The sequence below is a fragment of the Narcine bancroftii genome, chromosome 1 (genome assembly GCF_036971445.1).
Source record: "Narcine bancroftii isolate sNarBan1 chromosome 1, sNarBan1.hap1, whole genome shotgun sequence".
Taxonomy (NCBI): Eukaryota; Metazoa; Chordata; class Chondrichthyes; order Torpediniformes; family Narcinidae; genus Narcine; species Narcine bancroftii.
This window is the reverse complement of record NC_091469.1, coordinates 408781939-408802599: the sequence shown is the minus strand read 5'-3', so window position 1 is coordinate 408802599 and position 20661 is coordinate 408781939. Positions and strand designations below refer to the sequence as shown.

At 37.8% G+C, this 20661-nt stretch overlaps 1 protein-coding gene across 3 annotated transcripts; it reads left to right on the top strand.

Annotated features, from left to right (window-relative positions):
• Positions 1–1168: 1168 nt before the first annotated feature.
• Positions 1169–19555, top strand: LOC138751521 (mitochondrial import receptor subunit TOM7 homolog). Of its 3 annotated transcripts, XM_069913875.1 has the most exons (4): positions 1169–1517; positions 8870–8918; positions 15415–15595; positions 18487–19555. In XM_069913875.1, exons 1-3 carry the CDS (start codon positions 1415–1417, stop codon positions 15506–15508), a joined length of 246 nt encoding a protein of 81 aa, XP_069769976.1. In that variant the 5' UTR covers positions 1169–1414; the 3' UTR covers positions 15509–15595; positions 18487–19555. The 3 variants fall into 3 exon arrangements, 1 of the variants encoding a protein (XP_069769976.1); XR_011350029.1 differs by lacking the exons at positions 1169–1517; positions 18487–19555 and adding an exon at positions 1529–1890 and having other exon boundaries at positions 15415–15453; XR_011350028.1 differs by lacking the exons at positions 1169–1517; positions 15415–15595 and adding an exon at positions 1540–1890.
• Positions 19556–20661: the final 1106 nt, after the last annotated feature.

The window sequence follows — 20661 nt, the reverse complement described above, 5'->3', positions numbered from 1 at the left end:
TGTCTGTTCTCTCCTGGCGGCCTGCTGTCAGCTCTCTCCTGGCGGCCTGCTGTCAGCTCTCTCCAGGCGGCCTGCTGTCAGCTCTCTCCAGGCGGCCTGCTGAGAGCTCTCTCCAGGCGGCCTGCTGTCAGCTCTCTCCTGGCGGCCTGCTGTCTGCTCGCTGCTAGTGGTCCACTGCCAGCTCTCTCCAGGCGGCCTGCTGAGAGCTCTCTCCAGGCGGCCTGCTGTCAGCTCTCTCCTGGCGGCCTGCTGTCTGCTCGCTGCTAGTGGTCCACTGCCAGTCCCTGCGCTGGTCCCGCAGCCTCTCTCCCTCCCGGGAGGTGGTGGAGGGCGAGTTGGGTGGTGGGACCAGTGTGGGGACTGACACCGACCGGGCTGCTGGGAGTCTCCTGTCAGCCTGCCACCAACCCCTACATTGATCCCACCACCCCAGTGATGCTAGTGAGCCATGCAGTGACGATCACTGTCAGTTTTACTCACCATTATCACCCTAATTACAACTTCACACATAAGACCCAGGGAATATTTTTGAGCCATTTTTGGGGGTCTTATACGGTATGTTAGATGTCACAGTAGATGCTGAGCCCCATACTGTTGTATTGCATGTCTTGCCTCTTTTGCTCCTGGAATGCTGGTTTGCTGTATAAAATGACACATTATGCCAGCATTGTTTGGTTCGGTGTAAACAAGCAAAGCCGGCTTAATGACCAGACTTCTTGACAGCGGTATTGGGGGGAAATCTCTGTTTAACGAAAATCTTAATGTTTTACTGGAGTACAATTGAGAGTGCTTGGTCATTGTTTGTTTTGGTAATTGCAAAGCATTGAGCTCTTTAAAAGGAGTCATTAAAACGGCCGAGAAGATCAGCGGGTTCTCCCTTTCCTCCACTGACACCATTTACTGGGAGCGGGGTCTGACTAGGGCTCAAGGAACGGGAGAAGACCTTTCCCATCCTGCTTTAACCCAGAGCATCAAGGAGGAGGTGCAGGAGCATCAAAATCAACCCTGCCAGCCTGGGAAATAGTTTCTTCCTGCAGGCTGTAAGCGTGATGAACAGTATCCTGTAACTGAGAAAATCATTCCAAACGATTTACCCCGATTTATTCTCAACGCGACCTGCGTGTCTTTTCGGCGGGTCGGGCGCCGCGCGTGTGCGCGCGCCAGGGCGCCGCTTCGGAACCGACGCACAGGCAGACGAGAAGGGCTAACGGGCTTAGATCGACGGCGAATTTTAGGTTAATCGCAGTCTTTGCCCAGTGGCCGTCCCTCAGCGGTGGGAAGCGAGCAACGCAAGGGGAGACAGCCCCTGGATGAACACCAGATGGCGCTGTAGCCCATTGGCGCAGGCGCATTGACCACCCTTTTGCAGTGTCTTTTTGTTGGCGCAGGTGGTTCGGGGTCTCTGTGTACAAAGATGGTCAAATTGAGCAAGGAGAGTAAACAACGGCTACAACAAGTGTTCCGATGCACCCAGTTCGCCATTCGTTGGGGCTTCATCCCGACTGTGCTCTACCTGGGTCAGTATGGACGGTTTGGCGGCCGGGCCTGGGCGCGCGGGAGGCCGTCCTCGTGCCAAGGGCTGAGAGAGGGCACGCGGCCAACGAACAGCCTTGGGGCCGGCGACCTCTTCCATCCGGCTGCGTAGCTCCCCCCCCCGCGCGCGCGCGCGCCTCGCACCCGGAGCGCGTGACGAAGCCCGCGGCTGGCGGTTCACGGCATTTCCGTGTTGGTCAGCTTTTACCACGGGCTCGATTTCAAAGGCTGAGAAGGTGTGGAAAATGCAGTGTGTGTGTGCTATTGCCCCTGCGAGATTGTGTACAGATTTGATCTGTATCCGAAGGGTATGTTTCCTCTGGAGCACAGTGACTGGTTGTTCTTTGAATAGATCAGGTCTGTATTTACTCGATTATTTACATCTGGCCTCCTCCCTGGCTGAGAAGTCGAGAACCAAGAGACTTGGTTAAGACTGCGAGAAGAAACTTCTCCACACAGCGTTGCTTATCTTGGGAATTATTTACTCAGGAGGGCCATTCATTCAGTCTGTTCAGAAGCAGTAAGGTTTCTGGACGTTAAGTAAATAAAAGGATTGTGGTGTTCAGGCAGGAATATAGCATTGATGTAAAAGATGAGCCATCATCTTGATGAATGATGGCGTAGGTTTGAAGGGCTTGTACCTGTTCTTTGTTTTGTGACAAATGCTTACCCTTGGATTTTTATGAGCTGTTTTAAGACCTTTTATTTAGACAGACAGCATGGTAACAGGCCCTTCTGACCCACCCATGTGACTCTGTTCCTTTTTATCTGGAACGGAGTCAGAATGTGGATTGTGGAGGGTCATGTGGCCTCTGGCAGGAACTCACCTCACCTGCCAATCAAGGGTTAGATCTGCTCACCTGTGAGGCTCATGTGTAATTGGCCCTTCCATCTTAGAACCCATTGCATTGTCACCAGGAGGGCCCTAGATTGAAAAAAGGGTGGGAGAAAACTGGAACACCTGAAGGAAACTCTGGCAAACACTGGAAGAACATGCAAACTCCTTACAGACAGTGGCAGATTCAAACCCATATCACTGGCGCAATAATAGCATTGCACTAACAGCTATGCTAACTATGCCATAATAGGGCTTTTATAAATCTAGTGTGCAGCAGAGCCACCTCACTGTCAAAAGACAAAGGAGGAAAAACCCAACCCCAACCAACCAATTTTCCCTTGCAACCGCTGCAACCGTGCCTGCCTGTCCCGCATCGGACTTGTCAGTCACCAATGAGCCTGCAGCAGTCGTGGACATAACCCTCCATAAATCTTCGTCTGCGACGCCAAGCCAAAGAGAGAAAGAGAAGAGTGCTATATTAGGTGGCATAAAAGGGCAGCAAATAGTGCCTATGTATAGGGACTTTTTACATTATTTCCTTGTGAACATGTAGATTCCCCCCCCCCACCTCCCCTCTGAAAGATACAGGAAACTGGGCTATTGGTTTCTGGAAGAATGAGTGGAAGAATCAGGATCAGTATGTGGGACTAAATAGATTGAATGAAAATTAGCAAGGAAATAAAATTAATAGGATTGTTTGAAGAGCAGCCTTTTGGCTGATCAAATCTATGTCATGAGAAAGTATGTGAAGCATGTGACTCACTGGTCAGATCATCAGAATAACTTGCAGAATAAACTCTCATTTTTTGTCATTGTCTTGTGATTTGTCATTTTACTTTCTATGGCATATTGGGGAATTTCATTGATTGGAATGATAGTTGTAGCCTCCTGACTTCTTTAGGAGGAGCTAGTCGTATGAAACAAGATGTAAATTGGGTACAAGTTACCTGCATCTCAAGCTAAAAGCAATGTTTAGTTGGTGAATAAGCACCTAACAAACTTGAGGTAGAATTAGAGCACATCAAGTATTTTTCTATGTCAGAAAGCATTTGTTGAAAGAGGAAGTTCTGGTCTAAGATCCTTGACTTTCTCTTAGAAACTAAAAATGCCCAAACACAATGATTAAGGCTTCTATAAATAGAATAAAAAGTCCTGTTGCTGCAGTTTCTTCTGAATGTTTATGGCCTCAATTCTTGCATAAATCTGCTTTATGCTCTTTCGTCATCTATTTTTAATGTGGCAAGTTCTGCAGTTTAATTTGTCAATCCTGCTACTTTTGGTATTGGCAGTGGGTTTTTAGAAAATTGGTCAATTAGCAAATTTTCTGTTGACTATAGTTTTCAAATATGAGCCACTGTGTTGATTGTTATTCAAAACCTTTTATGCAAGAAGTTTTAATTTTTAAAATTTTAGACCGACAGCCCCTTCTGGCCCACCTTAATACACCAGTTAACCTACAACCCCTGTATGTTTTTGAAGGGTGGGAGAAACTGGAACACCTGGAGGAAATGCACACAGACAGGGAAGAATGTATAAACTCCTTACAGATGGTGCTGGATTTGAACTCTTATTTGTTGGCGCTGTAAGAACTCTGCGCTAACAGTTAAGCTAAACATGTACCCTTTTAACAGTCAGATCAGGCAGAACTCCTCCTTGGATGCTGCATTTTCGCCTTCATTGTTCTTTTTTAAATTTTATTTATGAACTTAAAACCACAAATGATTCACCTATTTTACAATATTGCAAATCCATTTCAAATACATGTGGTATATATGTGTGTGCTTATGAAAAAAGAAAGACCCTTCCCCCCCCCCCCCCAACCCTTTACAATGCAAAAAAAGTTTGGGATAAGAGATCTTTAACAGGAGAACTCCTTACTATAAGGCTTCTTCTAATACACAGAGACCCTTGGAAGAAAGGGAATGTCTGAGTTTCATTTATATATACATTCCCACGCTTTGTAAATATGGGTACCATATTTTCCAAAATGTATGATATTTATCTCTTAAATTATAAGTAATTTTCATAAGTTGTACACAACACTGAACTTCCACATGCCATCTCTCCATTGCCAAATCTGTATCAGACTTCCAAGTTATAGCAGTACATTTTCTAGCTATTGCTAAAGCAATTTGAACAAACTTTACTTGATACATATTCACTTTAAACTTTGGTTTAACCCCTCGAATATCACGCAATAAAAATAACATGGCATCCTGTGGGAACTTAATCCCTGTTATTTGTTCTAATAAATTTCCTATTTCCAACTAAAAGGATTTAATCTTGGGACACTGCCAAGTAGAATGAAGAAATGTACCAACTTCCTGTCCATATCTAAAAATAAATCCGAAAAGGTCTGGTTCAATTTATTTAGCCTTTGTGGTGTCAAATATAAATTGATAAATAAAATTATATTGTACTAACCTATACCTCATATTTTTTGTGCTTTTACATAACTCAATCCAATTGCATTAATCTTTTTGCTTATTCAAATTTACCTCCCATCTTTGTCTTGATTTATGAATCCCTGCTTTCTTTTGTAACAACCTATACATTACTGAAATAAATTTCTTTATTTCTCCATTGCACAACAATGACTCCACCTCTGTCCCTGCTGGCAATAACGGATCTTGACCAAACCTTTCACATAAGAATTTTGTAACCTGATAATAGCGAAGTCTAATGTTCTCAGATACTTTGAACTTCTTCATTCTACTGTAAGTAATACATTTCTCTGCTTCAAAACAATCCTCAATCTTCCTAATACTGTGACACTACCAAATCTTTAAAATTGATTTCCCATAGAAAATGGAATTAATCTATTTTGAAATAAGGATGCTCTTCTTGACATTAAATCACCTCCACCTATCATTTTATCAATCTTATTCCAAAGCTCAATTAAATGTTTCAATATAGAAGCTTCTCTATTTGCTATTAACAATCTCGAATTCCATTAATAAATAGTCTTGTGGGTTTGCGTCCCCTATTTTGCTAAGTTCTGTATTCAGCCAAGCTAGAATTTTGTCTAAATCATACATTACATTAATAAATTGCAACTGGGCTACTTTATAATAGTTCATAAAATTGGGGAGCTGCAAACCTCCTAAATCATACCTCTACATTAATTTTTCTAAAGAAACTCTTGCCATTTTCTCTTTATCAATAAAAAATTCTTAACACAAGCATTTAATTCCTTAAATTTTTTTGAGGAGTTGTAATTGGAATTGATTGAAAAAGGTATTATATTCTAGAAAAAACATTAATCTTAACACTGTTTACCTATAATGTGATGGGTAATGTATTCCATCTTTCCAAACGTTCTCATTTTCTTTAATAATAGTGAATACATTTTATTTAAACTCTGGGTTCCTCATGAATAACTAAATATTTTATTCCAGCATCTGGCCATCTAAAATCAGTTACTCTCTTACATTGTGCATAATCCTCATTTACTCAGGGCATAATTTCTCTTTTATCCTAATTAATTTATATCCAGATATGTCTCTATCCTTTTAATCTAATTTTAAGATGGCACAAAGAATTTAAAGGATCTGTTAAATAAATCAAAACATCATTTGCAAATAAATTTATTTTGTTCTTTCTGATTCATCTTAATATCAGTTATCTTTGAATCCTGTTTTATTAATTCAGCTAAAGGTTTAATTGTTAAAATAAATAAAGCTGGTGACAATGGACAACCTTGTCTACTTGATCTCGTCAACTGTAAAGTTACTGAGATTTGACCATTAGTCATTATCTTTGCACTAGGGTTCTTGTATAACATTTTAACTTAATCTATAAATATTGATCTTAACCCACAATTTTCCAAAACTTTAAAGAGGAAATCTCATTCTAATCTGTCAAATGCTTTTTCTGCATCTAAAGCCACTGTGACACTCAAATCCAGCCCCCGCCAAGCTGAATGTATTAAACTAATCAACCATGTCACATTATCTTCAGATTTCTGATCTTTAACAAATCCAGTTTGATCAGAATGTATTAACTTATGTAAATACTTTGCCAATCTATTTGCTAACACTTTTGCTACTATCTTATAATCAATGTTTAATAATGAAATTGGTCTATATGATGCTGGTTTCAATGGGTCTCTATCCTTTTTTGGTATCACAGTAATAATTGCAGTTGAAAAGGAATCTGGCAGAGGATGTACCTTTAAGATTTGATTTAACACCTCCATACATGGAGGTATCAAAAGATCTTTAAATTTCTTTTTAAAAAAAATAAACTATTGAAAACCCATCTTCCCCTGACGACTTACTACTTTTTAATGAACTCATTACCCCACTAACTTCCCTTGCCGTAAAAGGAGAATTCATATCTCTTTGCTCCTGGCCATTTAAACTAGGTAAATTTGTTTGAGATAAATTCTTATTAATCTGGTTCTCATCATGAACTGATTCCGATTGATAAAATTCCTTAAATTAATCATTTATTTCTTGCAGTTTATAGATAATAATCCCTGAACTTTAAAAAATTCCATTAATTGTTCTAGATGCCTGTTCTGCTTTCAATTGCCATGCTTGTATGCTCTTTTTCCCAATTCATAATACCTCTGTTTTGTTCTCAATTAATTTTTCAGTTCTTTATATCTGAATAGTATTGGAGTATTTTTATTGTCTTTTCAGAAAATATATTTTCCAAATTCTTTTCCAACATTCCTATGTCTTGTTCCAACTGGTTTGCTCTTGCTCATAATCTTTTTTAAGTTCAGCTGAATAAGTTATTACTTGTCCCCTTAAGTATGCTTTAAGTGCATCCCATATAATAAATTTACTGTTTACTGAATTAGAATCTATTTTTAAAAACAATTGGATTTGTTTTCTTATAAAAACATAAAAATCCACTCTTTTCAACAACACAGTATTAAATCTCCACCTATAAGGTGAACCTTCTTTCTCAGGAATTGAACATGCTAATAAAAGTGGAGAATGATCAGATAATATTAATGGCGGTGATCGGCAAGACCTCACACGGGCTGAGATGCCCATTTCCATAGGCCGCCAGTAGAATGGTGAAACTAGCTAATCATTGTCGGCGGATCCAAAGGGGCCCAGATGCTGGAACCGGCCAATAGGTGGCTGGCCTGTTCAAATCACCTCAGTGGTGACATAACCAAGCGCATTATAAAAGACAGAGCTGCCCCTGAATAAACTCAGTGTCGAATATACTCTACCAGTGTGTGTATCTAATTTCTTCTGCAAGTTTTGAGCTACAGTACAGGAGCTATAGCCGTGAGCTATAACTTGGCTGTAGCAGTAGCAACCCCACTATACTAGCTTTATATTCAACATAATTAATTCTGCCCTGTAATTGCGCTCATATTAAAAAGCTATTCTCGAATAAGAGTCATGTCTTTGCGAATAAAAAGAATAATCGCTCTCTTTAGGATTCATCCTACGCCAAATAACTATTAAATTTAATTCCTTCATCAAACTTGATGTAATCTTTCCTGTTTTAGCTCTCACTACTGCGTTTGTGTATTTATCCAATATTGGCAACAATAAAAATCACTCCCATTAATATCTTTTCATGTGATTCTGCTAAATGTAAAAAATGTATGCAGTTTAAAATCTTCATCTACATTTGGTGCATAAATACTCATGTGTCCACATTTCAGAGTAAATTTGACAATGAACTAAGGCTCATCTCCCCACAAGATCCATTATAGCATCTTGAATTTTCACTGGTAGTGTTTTTAAATTAATATTTTGCTATTCCTCTTGTTTTAGAATTAAAAGATGAAGCTGCCTCTTGACCCACCCATTCCCTTTTTAATTTTAAATGTTCTCACTCCATTATCATTAAAACTAAGAAAATTTAGTGCATTATTCTCATCCATTATCTTAAATCCAAATCTCTTTCAGTCCCGTTCTCCCAGGCCTCCTCCATTAAACCCAACTGACTTCTGTGAACGTCTCTGTCCCAAAGAAAAAAGTTAATTGTACATGAATTACTAATGCATTAATCAAAAACATTATTATAACCCCCCACCCCCCAAAAAAAATGCTGAATAATATACAAACAGCACTACTCCCCTCCACCATACAGGTTGTGTCTCCTGTCATTGTTCAAGTGAAGCCAGGCTACTCATTCTATCCTTTCAGGTACTGAATTCCAAATTTATTGGTAATTTATTGGTTATGTGTGGAGTAAAATAAATGTACCTTACTATTTTTGAGCAGATCCTACAAATTATTACTGAACAAACTAAAATATGAACTGAATTGCACATTTCTTTGAAGTTATGTGCATCCCAAAACTGGACATAGAGAGAATATGCTATGATATCTCAGCGTGATGACTCATTGAATGTTGGGAAATGAGTCATGGAATTGTACAGCACAACTTATTCATGCTGACAAGTTATCTGCTTGAGCTAGTCTCATCTGACCGCACCTTAACCTCTATCTCCTCGTTTTGTACTCCCTTTTGGATATGGCTTTGGAGATGTATTATAAATATTTTGTTATCCTCCAGGTTTCAGAAGAGGTGGAGATCCAGGCATGCCAGAACCCAATCTTCTAAGGTAAACACCCAAAATAATAATTTAAAGAAAGTATTTTTGTTGCATGTTGTGCTTTAGTATGTTAAGCAGTTTGCCAATAGTTTTCCTTGCACTTTTATGGGATAATGTTACAGAATTGTTTTCTATTTTTATATGCTCAACACCTGACATTTTTTTGTGCTTCGTTTCCAGCCATTTTTAAACCATTTTTTTAACAAGGTATTTATAATCGGCTCTTACTTTGGGATTAGAGCACATAAATGGGATCAATGATCTAATTCTAGCATGTTATCTCATTCTTTAATCCTTATCTTTTCTTACTCTCTTTTCTTGTAGATATTATTAACCTTTCTGTTAAACGGTCAAGCTACAAAATTTGGCCATGTTAATTAAGTGGGATTCACAGGAAATGAAGGATATTGAGAAGCGTGTAAGATAATTTGTAATTTTGATCCATAAGGGAAGTAAGAAAATTAGATATAAGTGCCATGCTTATTAGCCAAGGTATTGATACAAGATGAGAAGGTTATGGTCGAATTCTATACATTGCTTAAGTTGTTGTTTTGCTGTTGGTAGTCCATGTTCATGAAATATAAAAGATAATTGAGATTATTGTTTCCTGGTAGATCATGAGTTTAGTGCTTGATTTATTACCAAGATCATTTTGTCATATGGCTGTGGAGTCTATGGTAAATGTCATCATTGATGTTTGGCTTTGCTGATAAGAAAGCACCTGAAATATGGGAAGTGGCCCACATTTTAAAAATTCTTGCTATTGGATCTTTAGTGTTAGGCATTTGTGAGCATTGTTGTTAAGCAGAGGCAGGTTAGTAGAACTTTTTTAGTATACATAAGTTAATACTTGAAGCCTAGTTTCCTAATGAACAGGTATGCAAGTGTCTTTCACGTCTTTGCTAGTTTCCAAAGCATTCGCATTAACAAAGTTTGTTTAAAGGATGATTATCGTAACAAAGACTGATGAGTCATAAAATAGCATGGAAATCGAGGAACTGGTTGAGTGGTGCCAGAGCAATAGTCTCTCAACAATTGCAAAACCAAGGAATTTGTTGTGGACATTTGAAATTGGGAGGCTGAGGGACTATGCATTCATCTTCATTGTGAGGCGGTGGTGGAGAGATTTAGAACCTGGATCGGAAGATTTCTCATGGAAGTTGCATGTCGAGGCAATCATGAAGAAGGCAGGCTAATGTCTGTACTTTCTAATATAATCGTAGAGAATCTGACATGTTGTTGAATACTTTACTGAACTTGTACAGTTGTAATGTGGAAAGAATACTGACTGGTTGCATCATGACCTTGTTTGGAAACTTGAGTGCCCAGAAACAGAAGGCTGCAGAGAATGGCAATCCAAGCCAAGCCCAACACAGCACTGACCTCCTGTCCATTGAAAACATTTATGTGAGATGCTGCCTCAAAAGGACAGGCAACATTCTAAAGGACTTTCATCACCTTGACACAATCTCTTCTCGCTGCTTTCTTTTGGCAAGTTCAAGAATAGTTTTTGATCCAACGGCTATCAGGCACTTGAACCTGTATAGATTTCCGATTTATTGTCAGAGTAAAAACATCACATCACATACAACCCTGAAATTCTTTTTCCTGCAGGCAAGGCAGAATTATCCCTTTTTGATAGTGCAAAAAAAAGACTCGGCATACACATGTAAACAACAAAATGTAAGCAAACTGCAATACAGAGAGATTAAAAATTCAAATCAATAAAGTGCAAAAGTTAGAGTCCTTAAATAAGTCCCTGATTGTGATTCGAGTTTGTTGTTGAGGAGTGTGATGATGGATAGTTTACTACCATAAACTAGTCCAGGAAAACAAAAGACCAATCTGCACTACTAAATCATCACTTTTTTCTTTGTTCTAACAGCAAGTGTAAATATTTATTCATCTATCTGTTGATATTTATTATCTTTTAAACTATTGGCATATTATGGTAATTTAATTTTTACTATGTCAGCACAACACTGTGTGTGGATAGAAGTGCTTATACTGTGTTATAGCTTTCTATGTTCTGTTTCTATGAACTATTTGGCATATTTTGCATACCTGTTTGGCAGCAGCAACTAAGAATTTGGTGCATCTGTACATTGTACTTGTGTATATGAAAAATTCACATTGAATGTAAAGAAATGCAGGAATTAGTGCTAACTAATTTGTAGTCAGCAGATTCTACAGGCTTACACTGGACAACAAATTTTTTCAAGAGGTTTTCTTCCTGAAAAATTGGGGGATTATGATAGTCAACTTTGAGCTGAATACAAAGATAATTTCAGATTTGGTATGTCATGTAGGAAATTTGAGAAATATTAAATGAACTTTTATTGAATTTAGTATATGTAATCGCATAATGACAATGTTCCATTAATTTGCCGCTGATTTTGTGTGTACTCAGCAACTTTGTGAGTGCCGAAAAATAGCTGGCCAGTTTTGATGGATTCCAGTTGTCCTGATTCTGCTTTTCCATGGTCACAATGTCCTGGTGAAACCTTTCACAATGTTTGTCACTGCACCAAGATCAGCAGAGGAGAACTCTACATGCAAATGCAAAAAAGTAATTTTTCAATAACATGTTGCACTTCATGATTTTATATGCTTAAAGTAGACATAAAATATGACATGTTACTCTATATCAAAAAAAGTATGTGGTAGGAAATTTTTAAGGTGATTTTCATGATTAGCACCTCAAACTCCATAAAGTATACCCAAAACTGTTCAGGAAGCAAAAACTTCATTGTCCAATGTTATTAGTAAATCTCTTTTAGTAATGTTAATGGATAGATAAATAATGACCACAAAATTATTAGAATTCATTTGTGTTCTTGCCTTAGGGAAGATGTTAGAAGCTGTTATTTAAATACTTTATATAAAAACAAGTCCTTTAGGAAAAGGAAATCAAGTTTGACTAATTGATTGTGAGTACTTTGAAGGAGTAAAATGCTATGAAAAAACTGAAACTAAAATTTCCAGAGGGCATTTGCTATTTCAAAAATTATTAGGTAAAATTAAAGCTACAGTGGCAACACAGATGACTAAGGTGGTAACAAAGACATGTGTTAAGTATTATAGACTAGCAGCAATAGAAATTCACCAAGACAATGGTATTTTTAAAACAACATTTGTATTAATAAGTACTAATAACATAATATATTACTTAAATCTAAACTTAACCCCAACATGTGCAAATGTATATGTGTATTTGGATTACCCAAACCATTATAGCTTTGGCACAATTCTGAAAAGTCTATTCAAAGTTTAGTTTTAGTAATCTTGTGCTGAAACTCAGAACTTTTAAACTGTTGTTCAGAAGTAATTAGAAAGTAGGTGAGACACTGCATGATCAAACTATTCAAAACTCATGAATCCTTATCACGTTACTTCTAGAGAAATGTTAGTTCCAGCTCCTCTCTTCCTTGCATAGGGAAAACGAAACATGTGATTTTCACAAAGCTTTCAAATACCCAGGCAAGCGTCTGATGAAATAACCATCAAAATAGTCATGATCCAAATGCAAGAATTATCTTGCTTTTCTTTACCCAGATACGGGTCAATCAAAAATGGCCATTACAATGGCCACAGCAGATCACTGTTTTCCCCTGACAAGGAGGAAGCAACAGCAGTGTCCATCTCACATAAAGTACTTTATTTTCTCTTTTTTGATACTAAAATGCTGCTTCTTCAAGAGTCTCAATCACATGACTTGTTTGATCAGTACTGGTTTGAGTTTCAATTCTTCAAAAGCACGAGTCATCAATATGCAACTTCTCACCAAATGTCTTTTGATAAACAATCCATTGTTAGAGTTGAGTTGAGAGCAATATCTCTGTTTATAGCTTGGACTTGGGTGCCCCTTGTCTGTTCAAAATATTGTTATGAAATTTGTTAGAGCCTGCATCGCTGTTCCAACCCCCAAAGTAACTCACTAAAATATAACGGAAGCCTGCAATATATGGCATGCACGTACTTGCCTTCATTGGTTGGTAGCATAAAGTGTAACAATTGGTTAATTTATAAAAGCTTGGTCGGGCCATATTTGGAGAATTATATGCACTATATCACCACACTATAGGAAGTATTTGGAAGATTTAGAAAGGATGCAGAAGAGCTTCACCAGAATGTTGACTGGATTGAAGTTTATTAGTGAAAAGGGGAGGTTGGACAAACTTGAATTTTTATTCCTGGAGCAATGGTCTGAGCATTGAACTGATAGAAGTGCATAAAATTGAGAGGCATTGTCAGTCAGTCCCTTTTCCTCAGGGCAGAATTGTCAAATATGAGAGAGCATATGTTTAAGATGATGGAGAAAGTTTAAAGCATATCTACAAGGCATGTTTTTAAATGGAGAGTGGTAGCTGCTTCAAATGCACGGCCAACATTGGTGATAGAAACAGACATGATGGCAATGTTTGAGGAATTTAGTCAAGATGCATGAACAGGCAGAAATAAAAACCATGTGCAGGCAGTTAGGATTAGTTAGATTGGCCTCGTGGTCGGTGCAGACATGGTGGATAGAAGGGTGTACAGGTACCTAACCTTTTATCAGGAATTCTGAAGCCTGGCAACCTCCAAAAACTGGCACTTTTTTCTGTAGATGACATCTGCTCATCAAAGATGGAGTTTGGTGCCAAACATGACTTGATGTGACTCTCGCTCAACTTCCTTGCATTGCTAATTAGTGGTATGATTACTTTATAAGTACCCTACCGGTCAAGCATGACCCTCGCTCAACTCGTGTTGGAATATCCCTTGTCATTCTGCTACTTTGTAAGTGCCTCCAAATCGCCACATACTGACACCCATCCAGTGTCGTGGCACTTTCAGTAGGCCTGGCGGTGGCTCAAAGACCATTGTCGCTACCTATAATCCCCTATGCAGCTGAAACCTCTGTGCCAGTGCAGGGGAACCAAGAAGGGGGCTGTTCCCCTGGTGCTGGTACAGCAGTGGCGGGGTGGGGGGGGGGTGGGCGGAGAGGGAGATGGCAAAGGCGTGTGCACAAACCCTCACCTAGCTTGGGAGTAATGACCTGTGGGCAGAGGGTTCTGACTCCTGACGAGGTGCCCTAACTGGCTACCAATGGGGAAGAAAAATAGCCTCTAACCTAAAGTAAATGGAAGACTGTGCCTACCTGCTGAATCCTTTTTGTTTCTTGAATAGGACTTCAACTCCTACTATCCCTTGCCTCTTACCTGTTCTCACTGAAGCGTGTTGAGCGAAACCCTTACCACTGATTCAGCCCACTCTGGACCATGACTGCTCCTTCAATGTCTCTATTGATAAGTTCTCAACTGTTTTGGTTCTGTGATGTAGCCCCTTGAGTGTAATCGGTTTAGCATCCAGTGATTAAAAATTTGTTAAAATCTATGTTTTTAATTTTTTTTAATGGGCTTAGCATATAATTCATTTGATTTTATCAGTAGATAATTGTTTTTTTTAAATAAACTCTGAGGGCATTGAGAGCTCGTTCCAGTGCAGCCCCCAGCGGCCCTCTCCCCATGACTCCTGCTGCCCATCCCCCTCCCCGGGGTCACCATCAGTAGATAATTGTGATTTTTTTTTAAGTTGATTTTTTTTTTGCTATTCCCACTTGAGTAACATACAGATGATAGTGTCATACACATGTGCTGGAGATGCACAGTGGGTCATGCAGCATCCATAGGAAGCAGAGGGAAACCAGCATTTTGGGCCTGGGCCCTTTGTCAGGTATGATAGGGTCAATTAATTAGATGTAATGTGGTCTTTGTAGTACTGTTAAAGTCTGCTAGGTATCACAGTTCCAAGTTAAATGAACTAAATACACTGTATGGTCTTCCCTCAGCTGCAGCTTTCCTCACAAATAGAAGAAACAGTTTATATTGAATTTGTTGATGCCCTAATTTTCCTTTGAGGTACATATGCAAAATGACAGTTTTGACATGATTTGTAATAATAAATGAAGTTGGTTGAAATAATTAATAGATAAGTTATTTTTACTTAAAAGTTGAGGGGAAAGACAAAAAATGAGCATTTAAGACATGTTAGTATAGTTGACATACAGCCTTTGCAATAGAAATTATTAATGGGCATGCAGTTAAAGCTGAAAATATAATGCCAATACTACCTAGATCAATGAATGCGCAACCTGCCATGAAGCAAAAGACCAACTAGCAGGTCCTCACAGTGTCCTGTAACTCCCCTACACCATTTACCTGAGTGTGGGGTTGAAGTGAATGCAGGAAGTGAGCTTCAAATATTCACATAAGGGATGCAGCCTCTTACATTCAGTGTCAACATGCAGCAGACTCTTCCAGGCTGCTGATGTGACAGAGTGGACTGTCTCTGTGTACCCAGATGGATCATGGCAAGAAAGTGAAGAATGCATAGGAACAGCCCATATAGGGAACTCATCTGTGTGGCTTGGAATGGTCTGTCTTCTCTTGATATTGGCACCCAAAAAAAAACTTTTAATCTGTGCATTAAAACTTGGTCATGTGTTGCTGTTTTCTTTTTATAGGTGGAGTAATAACATTCTGTATCATGCTCTTGTGTGGCCCGGCAAGGTTCCTTTACAAATCAACAGCTTCATTGTACAGATTGTACCTTTTTAATCTGGCGACATTGGGACCTGGCCATTGATGGATCACAGAAAATAGAAATTGACCACTAAGGGAGCCCTCTATGTAAACATATCAAAGGTAAAACAAAGCTTAAAACAGGAAATAATACTGTGGGGCAGCGTGGTTAGCGTGGCAGTTAGTGCAAAAGCTTTACAATGCCAGTGATCAGGGCTGAGATTCAAGTCCCGCGCTGTCTGTAAGACGTTTGGACTAACGTCAGCAGATTTAAACGTGCCTGATCATGGGAGTTGTCAGAGCATTGAGTGCCAGATAAGAGAGGTACAACCTGTATTACATTTTCTGCCCCTAGATAAAAACTACAGAGCTTTGCCAGCATTTTTTAAATTCATTGTTATTTAATTTTTTTTGGGGGGGGGGGCGTTCTGCACATTGTTGGGATGGCATCTCAAATTACCCTGCGAAAAAGTAATGTTTAGCTGCTTTGAACCATTGAAAGAATCACGCAATGCTGTTAGGTAGGGAATTCCAGGATTTAGACATGAATAAGAAAAGCACTTAGAATGATGTGAGGTTTGAAATTTAGAAAATAACCTTGGTTGATAATGTGTCTTCACTGTGATGGAGTTTTGGGAGGTGCAGTTGGAGTGGTCTTAATGGGTAATGCATTGCCTTTTGTGTAAAGTACACACTCTATCTATAGTGCACTGGTGGTGGAGGGATTGGTGGGTGCTAAAGAAGCAGATCCATAATGGTGTTGAGCTCCCTAACTGTTTGAGATGCAATAATCTCCAGGCAAATTGAGAGCATTTTATAGAATACTTTGTACAAGGTGGAAAGGCTTGATTGTCAGGAAGTAAGTCACTACCTTCAGGATACCCAGTCTCTGTCCTTTTACAGGCATAGCTCTTTAATCCACTGACATTTGGACCTGGCCCTTGCCGGACCACAGAAAATGCTAGAAAACAGAAATTGAACCCTAATGGAACCCTATGTAAACATATCAAAGGTAGAACGAAATTTAAAACAGAAAATAAAACTGTGGGACAGCACAGTTAGCACAGCAATTAGTGCAACACCTTTACAACGCCAATGATCAGGATGTTAGTACAAACTCCTTACAGACAGTGCAGGACTCGAACCCTAGTCCAATCGTGGCAGATTTGACCTTTACAGCACCAGTGATCGACACCAGGGTTTGAGTTCTGTGCTGTCTGTAAGGAGTTTGTACTCATGACGGCAGATTTAAATCCACCAGACCACAGTGCCAGAGTTTCAGCCTGTATTTGAAATGCTTCCACAATATTGACCAGTGTCTCAATGCGCAGATACGTCAGCAGCAGGTAGATTTGAAAGGATGACGTCTGTTAGATTAATTCTTTGACCAATCTGGGCAGTCATGTCAATGGCCAGGTCCCAATGTTGCTGGATTAAAGAGGTACAACCTGTACAATGAAGCTGTTAATGGACAATAAAGTTGCCCTTCCAAAATCCAAACTGTGCACTAAGCTGACCTGCATTACTTTTAATGATCAAAAGGAATTTGTATTGTTTATTTTCCACACTGTATTATGATTTGTTCCTGACAAAATGCATATGTATGTATTTAATTTTCATTTGCCAATTAACTCTATTTTGCTTCTATTACTTCTCCAGTGTTTAATAATGGTCTCTAGTTTAATATCATTAGCCAATTTTGATATAGTTGCTTGAATCAAACTGTTAATGTTATGAAATATTTGCCACAAACACCAGTCCTTGTAGAATACCACTTTCAACTTTTAATCTTAATACTGTATCACTTTACCATTTTGCTGTTTGTTTTCCTGACTCCAAATATTTACCATAGATGTCAGTGTATAAGGTGACTAAGCATAAAATCTTACCTAACAAAGCTTTTAAGATAAGTCGTACCCCTACTTTTTTGTTCAGACACCTGACATTTTTCCATACCTTTATGAAAGGCTCAAGGCCGAAATGTCGGTTATGTATTTTTACCTTTGCTATATAAAGAACAGTACTTGACCATCTGAGTTTCTCCAGCATTGTGTTTTTACTTCAACCACAGTGTTCTCAGAATTTTGTTTTACTTATTATGTTTTGAACACTTTAGTAATTATATAAGCTTTATTTGAAACTCAAATTCAAGATGTACAAGGTGTATAGGATGACCCAGAATTTCCAATTAAAATGTAAGTTTTGAGCTATTCTCTTTGTATAAGACTACCCCAAGTCCAGCACTTACTGGTGAGAGCTTATTGTCCCAATAGTTCTTTACCAACCATCCCACTGACCAGTGGAGTGATACTGTTAAGCACACTACTAAGTAACAGAGTCTTGGTTATTTAAAATTTAGCCATTTCAGTTCAGGTAATGGCAAAATACTGTCAATTACCTGCCATAATATGCATCAAATATTCCCGGCTGGTGTAACTTTAACGTTAATGGTGTCATTTGGGTGTCGGTTCTTGTACATGCTTCTCTATAATCAGCCAGTGTGCAATGGCAATTGTTGTGTTCATTTGCTGTGCTGTTATTTTAATCTATGTTAGACAGGTTTATAATACATTTTTTTATTGTTTTAATATAACATTTCTATTAATGCAGCTTCCTAAATGCAAGTTTCAGTAGAAAAATATTTAGTGGTAGGACCGTAGGAGTTATATGAATGTTTTATGCTGTTCTGCATTGCTATGGAGACACTCCAAACCATAGGATATTAAGGTTCAAATTTTATACTTGGTTTTGGGTTGACATTTTTAAGGTTCAATTTTAGTATTATACTCTGACATATACCTTGTATAATAATTGCTCTTGTGATCAAATACCATCATTGCAAGCCTGTCTTCAAGATTCCGTAGGTTAAAAGAGGAAGCTACCACCAACTTGAACATGATTTTGTCTTAAGTGAGGCGACTCTTCATTTTTTAGTTTAAGATGAGTCTATTCAGATAAAATTTTCTGAACGAGCCAGGGATTTCAATAAATTAATTGCATTTTCTATTTTTTAGTTTGCTGTGGGGATGAAAACCGAACAAGAGATCTTCTTTTTCAACAAGAAGTGCGATTGTGGTGAAAATTAGAAAGAAATGATCATTGCTGTAGACGGATTCACTACACTGAAGATTTATAACAAAGACATTTCCAGAAAAAACTGTGCACTATCTAGAAATCGCATTTTCAAAAAAATATTGAAGGCTCTATATATGACTAAAACTTTAGAGAGAAAAAGAAAAAAAATCTAAAAATGTTTGAATTAATTTTTCTATATAAATGTCAGGTGCCTTAGTGTAAAAACTAAGTCCTTTTGTAGAATGTTCCTGGATGCATCAAATCTTATCTAACAAGGCTTTTAAGATAAGTCATAATTACTGAAGTGTTCAAAACATTAGATAAGCTTTATTTGAAACTTAAATTCAAGATGCATAGGATAATTTTTTACATAATGAAGATATAAATCAGAAATTCATTAATTGAAATAGCATGTTCTAGGTGTAAATTAATTCATATGCCACTGATTAAAGAAATGATGTACTCTAAATAAAATGTGATTTGTGCCTTTCTTAATGTTATGTAAAATTGTACACTCAGTTGCTCAAATTATGGTTACCCATACTTGTAAGCAAGCTCCTATAATAAATTTTAAGTTCTGATGCATGTACAAATGCTCATTCCTATGAATGGCAGAATTAGTTTCCTCTTCTCCACTTTTAGCAATTATTCTTTGTCATCAGTCTTGTATGATTTTATGCTATTCCTTGCAATACTGAAGTTATGGTTAGCATAATTGAGTGATTTTTTTTGTTTGGTATATTTTCCAACTTGATGACAATATTAACTTATGGATGTCTACAAAAAGTCTGGATCTGTTCATTATCAAGGGGTGGCCCACATTTAATTTTAAAACTACTTTTTAATTTGTGAACTCTTAAACTTTATTTGAATATTGCTGAACCAATTAAATTGTTTAATGAGGATTAATATTTACTGTATTTGTTTGATGTCATTGGCACACAAACATCTACATCAAAGTGGCATTTATAGTGTGGTTTAATAAACCTACTTTTATTACCTGAAAAATGGTCATTATTTTGTATAGAATGGGTGTTCAATAAATTACATGCATTATTTATGGGGAGTGTGATGATGAGAAAATTCCATCCCATCATTCTTAAACAGCTCTAATATACAGCATGTTTAAAATTGAACTTTACGTCAATTAAATGTAGCTAAGTTAAATATGCAATTCCCCTTGGATTTCACTGTTATGACGTTCTTATGCTTTCAGGAAAAAAAAATGCAGCTTCATAGATTTCCTAAGGCCAGTGACAGAATATTTTAAATGAATAAGTATATTTTGGTGAATAATGTTGGAATTGCACTGGTTTGAGTGAATGGTTGAATGTGAGTGCAGTTTATGATGCTGTAAATATTCCAGCATGTGTGCAAACATACAAACATATAAAGAATTCAACCATGGAATCATAATGCTGAAAGTTTAGCAACAACATCATGGCAATGAACTTGAGTTTATGAAAATGGACATGTATTTATTCTCTTAAATAACATGAGTAAGATGACAATTTTTTAAAAATCGGTCACCAAAAACCAGATTTTTGTTTCATAAAGTGACTTGTGCATATACTTGGTGAGATTTCTGCTTATAAATCCAAGAAGTAATAGTTTCTTTCCTATCTTGTGGCTGCAAACTTAACCTGGAGATCGCACGATAAATTAGTCAATAACATTATTTTAGATTCAAACTGAAGTTTTAGTTTCTTATTCAAAATAAAATCCTTTTTCAGCCATGATTTTAAAACCAGTTGTGTTTTACACAATCTTTTCTTTGCAGCTATACTGATAAATATGACTTCTTCCCTTTTTGGAATATTAAAATTGTCCATATGAATGAGTCACCAGGATGTCAGCTTAACATCTAAAAGGCAACAAGTTCACTGGACTCATTGTGTTAGTTAAAACTATTTTTATTCCATAATATACTGCATCTATTCTTAATCTGCACCAACAGTAACAAAATTTCAAAGGAGGACTTTTGGAATCTCTACATTCTGCATAAGATTGTCAATCCGGGGAGCGTTATGTTTGGTAACTGACCAGATCTAGAGTACCAGAATGAACTTCACACAAGAAAATCAAAGCAAATAGTTTGGGCTGGTATGAAATGC

Coding starts and splice junctions, on each gene's coding strand:
- LOC138751521 (XM_069913875.1), top strand. CDS start 1,415: ATGGTCAAATTGAGCAAGGAGAGTAAACAACGGCTACAACAAGTGTTC. Junction 1,518..8,869: donor CCCGACTGTGCTCTACCTGG/GTCAGTATGGAC, acceptor GTTATCCTCCAG/GTTTCAGAAGAGGTGGAGAT. Junction 8,919..15,414: donor CCAGAACCCAATCTTCTAAG/GTAAACACCCAA, acceptor TTCTTTTTATAG/GTGGAGTAATAACATTCTGT.